We start from the raw sequence: 15,764 nt of genomic DNA, 5'->3' as shown, positions 1-15,764 counted from the left end.
TTAAAGTGTACTTGGGATTAAATTCCTGGTTTGGTGGGCGGCGCACATAGACTTTTCCGTCTGAGGCAAACCTATTAAACTTGGATTCATCGGACCAAAGGATGTTCCTCCACCAAGTATTAGGTTTTTGTTCATTTCTCCGGGCAAAGGCTAACCTTTTCCGAACATTAGCTTGTGAAACATGTGGCTTCTTTCTTGCAATGCGCCCATTCAATTTTGCAGATCTCAGTCGTCTTTGAATCGTTGAGGTTGATGGTTGAACATCATGTTCGTCGCTAAACAAAATGGCTTTCAGTCGTGGTGTTGACAAAAATGGGTCTTTCTTCACTTCCCTAGTGATGAGTCTGTCTACGCGAGGAGTAGTTACACGAGGTCGCCCCCTGTTCTCCACCTGCGGCTTTGTTTGTTTTGACCGTCTCATGGCGTTCTGGACTTGTTTTCGCGAAACGTGCAAGACATTGGCTATTTTATTCATGGACATCCCACTTTTGAACATCCGGAACATTACTATACGCTCATCTTCACTGGTATGCTTTGCTCTGCCCATCTAGACGAATGTAAACAAAACCACACGTCAATTTACATACAAAACAACTGCATAAAAATCAATTTAAAGGCACATGTGTAAAGCGGCTCTATTATTTTGACCCATAAGATTCTTACCTTTATGCCTCTTTTCACACGTCTAGCTCAAACGCTTCCTTTCGGACGACTAAAGATAGCAGCAACGTCTTCCCTGATGTTGTCTACAAGGGACTGACAACACGGCACTCGTGGCGATTTCGCGAACTAATAGATATCCTAGTTCTTAATCTCGTCAATAGAGGTGGCTCTATTATTTCGACCGCCACTGTATGTGGCCTGTGATGCCACCGCACAATGCCAGTATTGGCTCTCGAACAAAAGAGTTGTGCGACCGCTACACTAAATACATGTTTTTTAATATCTTTGGTTTTGTCCAAAGTGAAGTGTTTTCTTGTACTATTAGTAGTTTCAAGTACAATTTTATTTGTTCTGCAGCTCTGTCTTTTGTGTGAATTTACCTTGAAAGGTCTAATGAACACACTGGGATATCACAGCTACTACTATGCCTGGACTGGATGGATCTGGCAATCAATCCTGTAAGTAACCCCTCTCGAATGCAAACTGCGTCATGTACAATGCGATCAATTGAGGGGCGACATGATAGCCACCCTCCCATGACTCATTCTTCATGCTCTACGGTCTACATTAGGAACGTTATTATTTTTAAAAATATCAGGGATCCGATATATCAATATTTAAAAAAACATCGTTACCACCCCTCAGTGTATTGAAAAAGTATTGATATATTGACAGAAAAAATATCAACATACCTGCCTATAATAATAGTAGCTGCACATTGTAAAAACTGCCAGTTTTAGAGCTGTATACTTCAGTACTGATTTATTATTACGTACTCTGTACAGCAAATTTGAAAGGAAATCAATGCCCATTCAAGTTTGGTGATAACCACTTTGCTAACGATGGTAACTGGATGTAAATGGCACAGTAAAAGGTGCCCGATGGGTCCGTCGTCGTTTCATCATACATCAAATTTGTTCGGAATACTTCTTGTTGACTTCCCTATTTTTTTCATTTCTGCCAATGCAAGCACCCTGGCAGTTGTAGTCTCAAAATAATACGGTGAAATTAAAAGTTGCCATTTTTGTCGGTATCGAGCACTGATTGCGTCAGTATTCCTCATCATGTGTCTAGGTCCACTGTGAAGACCAGTCTTTTCATTTAGATTTTTGTTCATCATTTTCAACAACTGTTTTTGAAGAATGAAGATGTGAAGAAAGAGCACTCCAGTTGCATTAAAAATTGTTTTTAACACCACTGGTGTGCTATTTTTCCACCATTTACATCACCACCGACCCCCCTCCCCTCCCCCCCCCCCCCCCCCCCTGCAAATACAACCAAGAGCTCTTCTTCTTTTGAGTCACATATACTTGCTCCACACAGTCGAAGTGAAATATTGGACATGACAAAAGCTCAAAAAGTAGTAAGAATCCTGCACAGAGCGAAAGTAAAATTATGTTTTCCTGCAATTTCAAAAGAACAACTGCAAATATTTACTGAAAATTGTGTAAAAAAAAAATGAAATTAGAATATTGGCACTCAATATTGTCATTTTGATATCAATAAAAATCAGAGGAAAAAGTATCACTGATGTTTATTGGTATTTTACAGACAGCCCTAGTCTACATTAACGCATCCCACCAAATGCTTTATCTTGGGCTTATTGTCCCACTGGTAGGTCATCTTGATGTTCAGTCTAGTGAGAGAGGCATTCTCAGCAATGTGTCTGATGTTATCCTCAGCTATTTTTTAATCAAGCTTCCAGTTCAAATTGTTATCTGTACCATTACCACGCGATCTTCTTTCCCAAGATCCTTCCCCGAATGGCCTAAGCCACAGGTGACATCACAGAGTCTTTTGCTCAGTTTAAAAGTACTGCCCGTCTGCTAATCGCTTCCCAAAGAGGTCTGAACCACTTCTGACATTCTCCTATCATACGACTACAACCAAGCTATAAGATGGAACTTACCTTCACATTCTCAGCTTGCACATTATACGCTGTACTGTCAGACTGCTTCAGAACCTCTCAAGTTGTCTGAATGCTTTTTCCCCAGTCTCCAAAGAACTGAAGCACTTGGAGACTGCTAGACCCGAGTAATCTCAAATCAGACTTGCAATATGTCCTGGATGTTCCACCGATTTGGGAAGCTCAGCTGTAATGCTGCATTACTACTGCAGACTGCAGCATGCAATACTGCTAACTCTTGTTGCATCACTGCCAAATCAACTCAAAGTTCTGAGATAAACTGCTCTCTTTCCAGTAGACGTGCTGGCAGTGACGACCACTGAATCTCCTGTAGCGACCAGAATCATTCCTCGGGTAGGTTGTATTACAAATCCCACATAAAATAATATTGACATTCCTCAAGCTGTTTGCTCTTTCTAACTTATTCACTACGATAGTCAAAAGCACCAAAAAGTTTTGCTCAAAGAAAGATATCACTTAACGGATTTCTGAAATTGATTTTCTGATAACATGTTCAAAAAAAGGGAACTGTTCAGCAACAACTGTGTTACGTAACTTAAATGCACAAATCTTACAAGGTTCAACACTTTGTGTAACACATTTTACTTGCAAAAGAAAATGAAAATTATTCATGTAAGATAACTTTATTTATAAAGGAATATAAATTATATGCAAAATGTTACATTCACATCATTAAGCGACATCAAATTATTCGCTCTTAAGTGTCAGTTGCTGAAGATTTTGAGAGAGATGGTATGTTTACTGACACAGAAACAGAAGTTAGGTTACTTCACAGCCATTACATGATATAGATAAAGGGTAATAACTGTCAAGTGATACTGTATTTATGAAATACTGCCATCACAAAACTAATAATCACACAAATTTAGTGACTTTTTTTACAACTAAATATTATAACTCACCTTTGATGTAATATGATGTTGTAATGTATTATCTCCTAGGTACAGATATGCCAATATTGCTGTAGTCATGAATGAGCTAAAATTAAACTTTTGTAACCATGATACTGTAAAACTGCAGTGTCGAAACTATTAATTTAGCTAATCTGGACAGCAGTTAAATTGTCATTTTTATGATTCTACTGTTCTTTTAACACAGACTGTAGGAGTACAGCAGTGACATGTAAGCTCATAGTCAATACTGACTACATGTTGCCGTTGCAGTCATTGGATCCGAGAGACTGTTCATGAATTTTGATAAACTAATATGTGAACAAGACATTGAGTTCTATAGTTGTAAGCATCACTTTCTGCTTGTTGGTAAATCCTATTATCTTTAGAACAGGACATACAGTAGCAATTAATTCAGTCATGGAGGCACCCACATTAAAAAGAGCAACAGAACTGTACCCAATGACAAAGCATTTAATTGCTGTCAGATAACACTCCCCGTTTAAAATTTCACAGTTACTAAATCTACTCAAGCTACAAAAGTTTAATTACAGCTGAGAATCTCTGATGTACTCTTGTTTTTGAGCATGTGACGACTGTGTTTTTGTCCTTTTACCAGGTCTGCAAATTGTTCAGTTGCAAGTTTCAAGCCTTTTTTAAATGCGTGCATAAAGAGATGAAAGTTTGAAAAATGAGATGAACTACATATCATATACTACAGTGATGAACCATTGACATTTGTTCTAGGGATGTCTCACTTACACGTCTTGTTCTATCCATTCACAATCTGCCAGAATATGCTTCGGTTAGTCATTTTCTAAAAGCAGCTCATTAACACCTGTAGCGTAAAAATTTAAAGCAAGGGCATTGAGTAAAACCACTGTCTTTTTCATCATTTACTACAGTCCTTTGTCGATGCTCCTTTCCTTCTTGTGGCACAAAATATCTCATACAAACACAAACCATTTCTGCTTCTGATTCAAATTAAATTTTAGGTCATCCACATAAAATAAACAACCAGAAAAGCCTCACAATTAAACCCAGTGAAATGTGAATTAAAATTACTCCCCATCCAGACACTGACACTCCTACGTTAATTACTTCCACAGCCTAACACAGTATGCTACATTCATTTCCTGAGGCAAGACCTAAGCCAGAGTGTGCACAGCCGTATATTCCGGAGACATGTGAATTATTTAGCAAAATTTTATGCCTGTCACAAACAATTACTTTGGTTGCCTGAGATTCTAACTGTGCCCAGACGCAAAACTGCCATATTAACTTCTCTGTTTGACAAAATGTTTAATCTTTCAACACGTCTGCAACATTCTGTGGCAATACAATAAACTGAACTGTTCTAGACCATAGCAAGGAAGTTGTAAATTGATTGTGGGTTAGTTGGATGAAATACAATGGAGTGAAGTTGTTATAAAACTTTTATTTTGCACTTTTAACCACATTGACCAGTCTGATTACTAATAAAATCATGCATTTGTTCAAAGATTGCACAGAATAAAACCAGTGATTAAAAATGCTAATAGACATAAAGAAGATTGTACATGCATTGTACCATGTAAATAAAAAGGTCTTGATTGCTAAACACTGTCAGACAGTGATCTTTCTCAAAAGTTAGAAGACAATGTACATCATCAGTATTTACAATACCAAGCCACTACAAATACTTGCCTGGCAAGAAAAGTAACTTAAAAATTGGTAAGGTATCAATGGGACACTTTACATTGTGCCTATTATGGCTACTCATTTATATTATTTCCAACACATGGAATCTTACACATTAGAAACAATGCTAAAACCGTATTTGGGAAATTCAGTAATGTGATGTTAATAATGCACAAGTAATGCTGTCTCCCTTACACTTCACACAGCTCCTGAGTCAATCACATCAACTACAGGAAGAAAATAAGAATACCAACAAAAATGCTGAAGAGCCAAAAACTTTCCCCCAAAACTTTCCAAGTGCTTGTTGTTCCTTTAATCCCAAAAGAACTGTGTTCCTCTAGTCAGTCTTTTCAACAATACACAAAATTTGTACTGATACATGTTTACCTTCATCCTGCAGTGTAAATCACCTTCACTTATTGCAACTTACATACTGTGCACTACTTACAATTGACAACTCACTTATTCCTGCTCTTAAATTACTTACAATATCAGATGTTACAAAATCAAGTTAATGATGACAGTTTTACTCGCTATGCATACAGCAATACTTAAGTATCTCTCGCCGCTCGTATACCAGTGAATGTTACAACACACAGAGACTACACAAACTAATCCCAGTTTTCCTCAGAACACAGAGTCCCAATCATCAGATCCACGTGTATGACTGTCAGCCAGATGGTAACCACCGGTACTGAAACGTCGGTGGCATATACCCGGAAACAGTCCATTAATTCCTCCCAAACAGTTCTCACTGCCCACCCGTTCCGAAACGCCTTCACCGATCCGATTCTCCTGCGACCCCACCGACACAAACTCCATCAGCGGACGATACAAATGGCACCCTGCCCGGGGCCCTTTAGAAATACACCTCATTCTGCCCTCTGCCCACCTGCAGGCGGACAGGCGCAGCTCAGTCCTCGGTCCGCGTCTCCGCCTCCGCGGTGCTCCGCCTGCTGGCAGACGTCGACACTGCCGCGACAAGCGCCTTACGCAGGGCGTCCACCAGCCTCTCCAGCTCCTCCGCACGGACCTTCAGCCGGGCATTCTCCCTCTCCAACCTCTCACGTTGCTCCTGCATCTCGGCTTCACGCATCTTGCGGTTTTCGCGAGACCTCCGTGACGCTTCGTTGTTCTTGTCTCTCAGTTCCCGGTACCGGCGACAGATCGGGACGTCGTCAGCCGACGAAGTCGAGACCGTCCGCCTCCTCTGCCTGGGAGGCTCGTGCCGCGTCTTCTCCCGGCGAGTCCCGCGGGGCGCCCGCCGCTTCCTCCCGGTCGTCCGCCGACCATCGCCCGACTCCCGTTCGAGCTCGTCTCCATACTCGCTGTCGTCCGGCAAGTATTCTTCTTCTTCGTAGTCGTCTTGCAGCTCTTCTTTGATAGCCTCGAGGACTCGCCTCGAAGCCGCCCTCTGTGGCCTCTGGACAACGGCGTACGATGGACTTTCGTGGCCGTCCGGGCTGTCGGTCTTACGGATGACCAGCTGCAGCTTCTCCCGCTGCCGGTCCGTGTCCCGCAAATTGCCCGTGTCGTGCTGCCGGTCGGTCTCCACTGTCCTGTCATCCCGTCGTTTGTCGGCACTGAGGGGTAAGTCGTCCTTTACGTCGGGTAAGTCGTCCTTTACGTCTGAAGGGGCAGTTTTCTTGCCGGCGGGCGCAACACGAGCTGAGCTCGAGTTGGGCACCCACCCGTCCCTGCACAGGGCTGCCAACGGATCCGGCACTTCCTCGGGCATTCCGTCCTGTAACAATAATCGAATTGGGTCAATATCAAGAGCAGAAATGTGAGAAATTATCACTAATCTCCACACAATTTAAGTTGTGCAATCATCTGAGAAAATTTATACTTTATCCTGAATGTACAATTAAATAGCAATTTCCAGCAAGTACAGAAATGAAGAAACAAGCATGTGCCCCACAGTGTCAGTAAACTGCTACAGTTATCGCCATTTCCATCTTAGCAAGTGAACAGCAGTATTGCACGCAACATGAGGTTAAGGGAAGGGACATAACAGACTCCAGTGAAGGAAACACTGAACTGCAGACAGAGTGGTGTGCAAAGAGAAAGCCGGCAGTAGGTTCACTTAAGATACTGTTAAGAACTATGCTGCTGTCTGACAGTTCAGTCAGTTGCAAAAATTTCATGATGCACAGTAAACATTTGGCATAATTTTTTAATTAGGGTGATTAATGTTATAGCGACAGAGCCAGTATGTGTACTCTATGGAGCAAGAGTACCCATCCAATAGTTGGTGGGATGGGAGGGCAAACCAGACAGTACGAAGACAAAAGGTAACTCGTAAGTAGCCATAATAAAGTTCCAGTTCCAAGCGCATCGAAAACCTGTGGAATACAGACTTTTAAATCATTTTTAAAACAAAAACACCCGACTATACATTTTATTTCTTTCCTTGAGAAGTAGGGGGGAGAGGGCGCAGCCCCCTTTAGCCCCGGGTACGGGCACCCTTACCGTGGATGACAGGAAAGAAATGCACTAAGTATTACACAAACAAATAAAATGCACAGAGTGTAGTACCATTTTAGTAGAGAATGAGCAGAAGAGGATAACGCAAACAAATGGAGTGGGGAAGGCAGAAAACACGAAGGTGACACCAGCTCCATGTTTCTCGGCCTCTCTCCAGTACAGTACGCCACACGCGTGCCTCTGCCCGTGCACACCACATTTGTGTCCAGCAACTGATATCAACAGTTACACGGTAGACAAGAAGAATTTGCTAGAAGAGTATGCTTGCTCACCTCCAGGAGGAACTTCATGAGATCGAAGTCCTGCGGCACCGACTGGAACAGGTCTCCCGAAGCAGTGCCCGGAGTGACCTGCAGAGCAACCGCAGAGACACTCGGCACCGGCAACTCGACTTTGAGTCCGCGCCGCCGGCGAGCCGGTGCGGAGTGTCTCGGTCCGGCAGGGTCGTCCGGTACGGGACTCGGCTCGGACTCGATGATGTGGCCCGTCTGCTGCGGCCACCCTTCGTTCTTCACTATCACTTCTTCGGCAACTGGCGGAACCACTTCTTCGCGGTCGACCACGAGAAACACTTCGTCACCTGTCATCGCAGTAGTGGTAGTAGTGTACGTCTCTGTGCCTGCGAGTTCCGACTTCGTGAATAATGGCATAGCAGCATTGCCGAATGTCACATCGTGAGAGTAACGGGCAGGATCGAGTTGGTTATATTCACTGGCTGTGTAGTCTCTTCCCACATTAATGTTATTGTTGTCATCATCATTATTATTATTATTGTTGTTGTCACTAATCATTATATCCATTTCTTCTGCAGGGGCATCTGACTCCTCTGTCTCCTTCCACCCCTCAATGCTGTAGTTATCATTTAATCCCATAGTATCATTTAGTCTCCACGAGTAGTCGACAGAGTCATTTCCAGGGACCGTCCTAGACGGTATGTCGAAGTTTGGTTCCTTGGTAAGGTCTGAAAAAGAATATAGTAATTAATTCCATACTACCATATCTTATGTAAAATAATTGATTAGTATTTTGCTGTGCACCATACATACTTCATACATGACAAGTGTGAGAATTAGAACTTTTACAAATGGTATGATAAAAATAGTGATTTTTTTCGAAGGATATCCCAACATATATCGCATTTAGCAGCGCACATAAACATGCAATGTGTGCTGCTACTGCCTGTATCAAGAGGCCGACAACTGACTACACCGACAGGACGCCAGCCGGACGCCACGACTGGCGCAAAAAGTAGTCGATAGACACGCAAAGTCACAGAAAGACCTTTCCTCGCATTGGCCATTGTCCACACCGGGCACGACACGAGTTGTCTCTAATGTGTCACCAGTTTTCACAGATAGATCTGCCCGAAAGAGCACACATTACCTCAGCACTGGTAACCTACGACCACAGGGTGTCAATACAGACACAGTTCATCATTGTTTTCTTCTCAGGTCACTATAAATTTATTTACCAATCTCCCTCTCACAATAATAATGGTTTTACCTTCATTTGTTCAGGCTCACTTTAAGCTGCTTTATGTTCATAGCAGCTACCTCTGTAGTGAAATTCTATAGGCAACAAACTGGTAAACTGTATAAGACACAATACTTCGGTCTGGGAGGAATAGGATTTAAATAGCAACTGCTCACTGTGATATAGATTTTTGTAGTTCCCTAAATCACCTCGTGTGATATTTTTCCTTAAATGAATGTCATAATCTGTTCCTTTCCCTGTACCTGTCTGATCAGAGTTAGAGCCCAGTTTCCGTAGACCTTTTGGAGACAAACTCTTAACCTTCATATTCTTTTTCTCTCTTCTTTTGCTGTTCCATTTTTCGTTAACATTGATCTACATCTTAGAATTCTAAAAGAGCTTGGGATATAGTATGTGTGAGTCTCACCTATGATTGGGGTGTTGAGTTCACCCTCTGGTTGTTCTGTGAAGGCTGATGTGTTGCAGTACTGCTTCAGGTCCATGAAGCTTTCCATGCAACTGGCTGCCGTCACGAGGTCTGGAGGCTGCTCGCCCCAGCAAGAGATCACTTCCGAATCCTCTGGAGTACCCACGTACTCTCCCATTTGAGGAGCGACTGCGGAGCTTGCGAAGAACATGGACGCTGACATCGGCGATGTCACTGTGGGAGAGAGGACACCGTAAATTACAACCGACTCCAAAGACTTGAGAACCTGGTGTTTGTTCTAAACTTGAGAACCACTAAGTCAGAGAAGTAATTCTGCATACTGTATATTTTACTTTTTTATCTGAATTCCAACCAGAAAAACATTTACACCAAAAGTGTAATGACGAAATTCACACCTAACAATGTCCGAATTTTCACCTTCAACTAACTGTAATCTAATTGCTCGTTCACTGTCACTACCTGATAAAATATGTTCAGCAGTAGCAAATTTTTTGATTGTGTATTAGTAACATTAAATTTATCTCTGTTTCAGAGGTTCAACAGTACACAGATACTGTGTTGGAACAGGATTAATTCAGCATTTTTTAAAACATCCAATGCAGCAAATAGGTTTCTCCTTTTGTTATTTGGAGCAGCCTTATAGTATGCCTACAACAAATAAAGTTGCCCCACGTCACTCACAGAACTTAGTTAATAGGCTCCTTTATGCCCTAGTCACTTAAATCTATTGAGAATGCACAACTCATGAACTCAACTTAATGTATCTCATACAATGGAATAAAGAAAGACAATTACTCATCTACAATGGAGACTTCAAATGGTCAATATGCACATTAACACGAAATGTGACAAAGGAGTTCAGGGAATGTTGTTCTGCAGAACACTTCAAATATACAACCTATTGCTGACTGGGATGAGTCGTCATCTTGAGTGGAGTGAGTGAGTTGAATACAGGACAGGGACGAGTGTGAACTTTGGATAGATGAGGGGAGGCAACAGGAATGAGTGTGGAAGGTGTGAAGGGAGGAGACTGGAGTGGACCAGGGACGAGAATGAATGTGAGTGAATGTGAAAGGGGAGAGGAATGGGGGAGGGATGGTAATTAATGTGGAAGCAGTGATGGAGAGGGGAGGGGAAGTATGGTGATGACTGTGGGAGGGTGAGGGGAAGGGGGGATGGTAGCGATTGTGGGAGGGATGGGAGAGAGGGGAAGGGAGGGATAGTAGTGATTGTGGGAGGGGGGGAGAGGGGAAGGGAGAGATGGTAATGACTGTGGGAGGGGTTGGGGAGAGGGGAAGGGAGGGAGGGTAGTGATTGTGTGAGGGAGAGGGGTAGGGAGGGATGGTAGTGGTTGGGGGGGGTGGTAAGGGGATGCATGGTAGTGAATGTAGGAAAGGGAGGGTTGGTAGGGACTGAAGGGCGGCCGAGGGGAAGAAAAAGATGTGGAAGGTAGGTAGTCAATGTGGCATGGCAATGGTGATGGAAGTGGTTAGCAGAAATGATGGCGGTGAATGTGAATGGGTGAGGGGAAGGTGTGGTAGCACAGTTGTCTGCAAAAGGGGCGAGGGGGGCCCTTGCACTCCTGGTATAAGTGCAGAGCTTTTATTCACCACAGGATTTTCATGCATTCTAAAAGTGAGTGGATGGCCATCAGTTGTCTAGGACAGGTAAGTTTTTTGTGTCACCTCTAATAATTAGCTCTTGTGGCATTGCACATCACGAAATTGACCCCAACTGAAATATCGAAAACAGCAATTTCAGTTTCTCCCCCTCCCCTGTGGATAAATCTCTGCTGAAACCAGCAAATAGTAGGCAGTAAAGAAGGGGAAGAGGCCGCTTATGGAAGTGAATAAGATGGGAGAAACAGAGAGGTGTGAATCTAGCAGAGAAAAGGAGAATCTTTGTCGCCTGTGAGAGAGAACATAACAATTCTATACTCACGAGTCTCCGGCGAAGCCGCCCAGCTCGCCGACGAGGGTGGCGAGGGCGTGAGAGTGGGTACGGTGTCCACGGGTCGCGGCAAAGGTGACGGCTGAGCCCGCTTCGAGGCACGGTGGGTTCCTACCCCACTGGGAAGCCCATTCCTCCTGCCGAGGGGTGGCTTCTCTCCGTTGAGGGCAGGCGGCGAGGACCACGCAGGTGCTGGCTTGAGCGGGTGACATCTTGCAGACGATTGCTATTAGAAATAAAAAGAAAAGCACAAAATGAGTATTCTGAAAAAACAAGAGGGTAACAATCTCTCTCTCTCTCTCTCTCTCTCTCTCTCTCTCTCTCTCTCTCTCTCTCTCTCTCTCTCTCTCTCTGTCTGTCTGTGTTTGTTTGTTTTTTGTGTTGGGGGGGAGGGGGGGGTGCTTTCATAATAGCACATCTACAATTGAGTTCCTGGTGCAAAACCTGAAAGTAATTTGCTGGCCACATCCATGCTCAGTAATATGAAACAACTTTCCACCTCCTGGAAACGTACACTGTTGTGATTTTGACCACTTTGTTCATGTATAGCTTTACATAGCACTATTTAGGAGAAGGAACAGGCGGAAGTAAAAGTTCAGTGGTAGTGTTGACAGCAGAAATTCTGAGACAGGCCAAGTGTGTGCTGTATGTGTGAAAATGTAGTGTAGCGTGAGATGTCATTAAATCAACAACTAACAATAGAAAGTAGCATTCTCTGAACTGGAAATGAAGCTTTATGTACTTTCCAAATGGTAGTAGTAGTAGTAGTAGTATTTACACTTCACGTTCCTAATTCAGTTTTACTTCAGAATAATTCTACCCATGTATTTCTGTCAACATCATCATTTCGGGAATTCCATCAAACATTCCAGCAGTTGATAGCACAATGGACTCACATTCGGGAGGACGACAGTTCAATACTGTGTCCGAACATTCTGATTTAAGTTTTTCCATGCTATCCCTAAATCATTCCAGGCAAATGCTGGGATGGTTGCTTTGAAAGGGCACGGCTGACTTGCTTCCCCATCCTTCCCTAATCCAATGACCTCACTGTCTCCTCCCACAAAACCACCCCCCTCCCAGCAGTACGAGAAAAGTGAAGAGGAGACCACGATTTGTAAAATCAGTATGCCAGTGGCAGATGATGTGAAATATCCCAATTATGGTAGAACAAAATGTTATTGACAACATCTGTTAGTTCTCTTCTGTTGCCACACCACACCCAGTATGAGTAATGAAACCTCTACTCTATTCAACGCCATCCTAACACTATCATCAAACTGCAATCAACTAATATTTGTAATGATAATTTTAGTAATTAATGAAAAATCTGAAAACAAGTTCATTTCCAGTTCATTTCTCACACACTGCTTTAAACTATGCTTCACCTGCATTTCTTTAACAGAAACATAATTTCCAAATTAAGTCAACTATGACCACAATTTCACTATTTTTAAACAAAACGGTGAAGCTGAATAATGCAGTGTTCCACATTAAATAAAATGATCAGTCAGTTCAGCCTGTTTGCATTCCCTACATACTTTCTTCACTAATGTGATTGTTCTCAAGAATTACTGAAAGTTACAGTTTGTTCCAAATGTCAGCACAAAATATGGCAGACTGTACAGTGCAATTGCAGCAGCACTCATAAATAACAGAGGCCAAGGGTCTGCTGCCTACAACTGTGTTCAAGTACTGCCACAGAATAAAGTACTATTGAAGTGGAGGGAGTCTGCATTATCTACTAACACGAGATAGCCAATGAAACTGGCTATGCCCGGTTATTCTGCAGAGAGGTTGAACTTAACTCGAGATGATCATTATGGCGAGAAGGCAGCAGCAGACAGGCGAGAGATTCTGGTGAAGCACGCTTCTCTCCAGAGCTTTTGCGACTCTCTCACTGACTCGCTCACTCACACACTCAACTCATTCACTCACTCACTCTCTCTCCTAACCCAACCATCACTGTTCAAAGCTCTGGACAGTGTCGTCGCAATACCAGGTCGTCTCTCCCCTGACTGCCCCCCTCCTCCCGTCAAAAAATTAATATAAAAGATTAGAAAGTTCAAAAAATGTTACCAGATAGTCCACAGGTGTGCTAAGATTGGACCACATTGGGAAAGAATGGGTTAACCGAGGTGACGTGAATGCTTAAGACTCGAGTCTCGTCTCGAGCACCACAACTTTCTAGGAGTTGACTTTGTAGGGTGCGTACTGCTGCTGCCCAAATATAGGCACCTTTAAAAAAGAAGCCAGCAATGTTAGCAACACGAGAGGAGACAAACACAAACAGTGCTGTCGGGGGTAGGCGCAGGCGGGCGGACACCCGGCTGGCGCGGCCTCCGGAGGCGAGCCGAACCGTGCGACCGCCGCACCACGCCTACCCCGCCCTTAGGAACAATAATATCTAGCAGCCTGGTCACTACCACATATATATTTGGGCAACAATTTGCAGTTGCATCTTACAATGTACTACCATCGCAGTATGATTTATTTCACATGGGCGATGTTGGTCACTGCAAAAGCTGCACATAAAACACGATGTGCAACCTAATTTCATCAAGTGTGCTCCTGCTTGCCTCTCTCTCTCTCTCTCTCTCTCTCTCTCTCTCTCTCTCTCTCACACACACACACACACACACACACACACACTCACTAATACAGGAGCAACACAAATCTGGTATTTTAAAGATAACTTTGAAAATGTGATCGGGCCACTGACATAGTTTTACCAACCTCTGACAAAACACTTCTGCTCAGAGACAAGAAGTACAACAAGAGGATGGGAAGTGAAGGTGGGTTCAAAACATCACAATGCGTTACTCAGTAACCAACACAGTCCAGTGGAAAAAAATCATGCTCTCTAATGCAAGTATATTACATCAGCAAAAAAATGTACAAATGCACGGAAGATCTTTTTGTGGACAGGTCTGAGGAAAATAAAGTTTTTTTTTTGCTTTTGTATGAACAGAACCTCGTTTAAGAAATTAGTGGTAGTACAATGTTCACTTTTATCGATACAGTTTCAACTACACAGTACTTACTCCTTAGGACAATTAACAAGGAAGTTAACTGAAAAATCCAGAACAGAAAATTTATCCCTTCTACTGCAGAAAGAAAAAAACTGTTAAAACAACATAAATAGAAATACTGATAGGCAAGTGAAGAAAACAAATTAATTTCACCAGCTAGGTAGCAAATCAGAAATGAGTTGCTTTACTTACCTTTAGTCTGTCAGGATGTGCACAACGAATGGTGGCGACTTGCGCTTGCTTTTTTAAAGGGATAGTTGAGTCTTTCTCAACCTGTAACAGAAAAAAGACGCCCATGTTGGTGGAATGCTTTAACACCTCAGACAGAGACATCGTACCTGCAAAATCAAACACTTGCCACTAAGTATCAAAGAAAAACTTCAGATCGTCAAAAATGAACACACAGTCATTCACATCAATATTACTTAATGATTTGCTTTACATCTGAAAACAATCACCTCATATAAGACCCTAAAGTCAAGGGTACGTCTTAGATTGTCACAGCATTGCTCTATACATTACTGGGGACGAAGTGGAGAAACTATTCGAATGTGGGCAACAGTGCGATAGTGGACCTCCACTGAAACCATAGCTGTAGTGATAAGATTGATATGTCCCATTGCCCAAGCTTTATGTTATGCCCTAAGATGATAATTTTGTGATGAGTTGGGAAGCCGACGAATGCGAATGTGAAATAAAGTTTGTAATAGAAGGTTGCTCTGTAACATCGCCCAGTGACTCCATTCGGTGCTTATTTCACGAACTTTTCGTTATATAACGTTAAACTACAGAGATAAATTTATGATAATGGACAAGTTTCCGACGAGTATTGTGAAGCAAATAAGAGAAACGAAAAGAGTGGTGCACTGCGCTGCTTTTACCCCGATTTGTACTACACGTATTATGAAGAATGATGCAAATGAAGTATGACGTGATTCGCTAGTAGCTGTGTCACATTATCTTGCTCAAAAATCTACGGGGAAGAGATGATCCACTGCACACCGTCTGGATGCTCCGTAAGCAGTTTTACAGTCTTATTACAGGGAAAATACGGACTACAGCAACGAGTCTGCAGTGGAGCAGAATATAAACTTGTGGAGCAGAAGTGTCGCAGCGGCTGACCACTCTCAGATGACTCAATTTGCGCCTATCGTCATTTAATCCTGTCCCCTCCGACTACAAGATACCTTATACTCGAAGTTAGTTATTGTCTG

The 15,764-nt window shown here is 42.8% G+C and overlaps 1 protein-coding gene across 1 annotated transcript in view; it reads right to left on the bottom strand.

Moving 5' to 3' along the window:
• Nucleotides 1-4,898: 4,898 nt before the first annotated feature.
• LOC124719050 overlaps nt 4,899-15,764 on the bottom strand; it is an 89,683-nt gene continuing 78,817 nt past the window's right edge. The window contains exons 2-6 of the mRNA XM_047244721.1: nt 14,743-14,823; nt 11,510-11,744; nt 9,548-9,781; nt 7,920-8,608; nt 4,899-6,904 (exon numbers count right to left, since the gene is read on the bottom strand). Of these exons, the coding sequence (XP_047100677.1) occupies nt 6,074-6,904; nt 7,920-8,608; nt 9,548-9,781; nt 11,510-11,744; nt 14,743-14,823 (2,070 nt within the window). The 3' untranslated portion in view covers nt 4,899-6,073. The remainder of the gene's footprint in view (nt 6,905-7,919; nt 8,609-9,547; nt 9,782-11,509; nt 11,745-14,742; nt 14,824-15,764) is intronic.

Source organism: Schistocerca piceifrons, chromosome 10 (assembly GCF_021461385.2).
Source record: "Schistocerca piceifrons isolate TAMUIC-IGC-003096 chromosome 10, iqSchPice1.1, whole genome shotgun sequence".
Lineage (NCBI taxonomy): Eukaryota > Metazoa > Arthropoda > Insecta > Orthoptera > Acrididae > Schistocerca > Schistocerca piceifrons.
The sequence above is the reverse complement of the archived record's forward strand: the minus strand, read 5'-3'. Positions and strand labels throughout refer to the sequence as shown.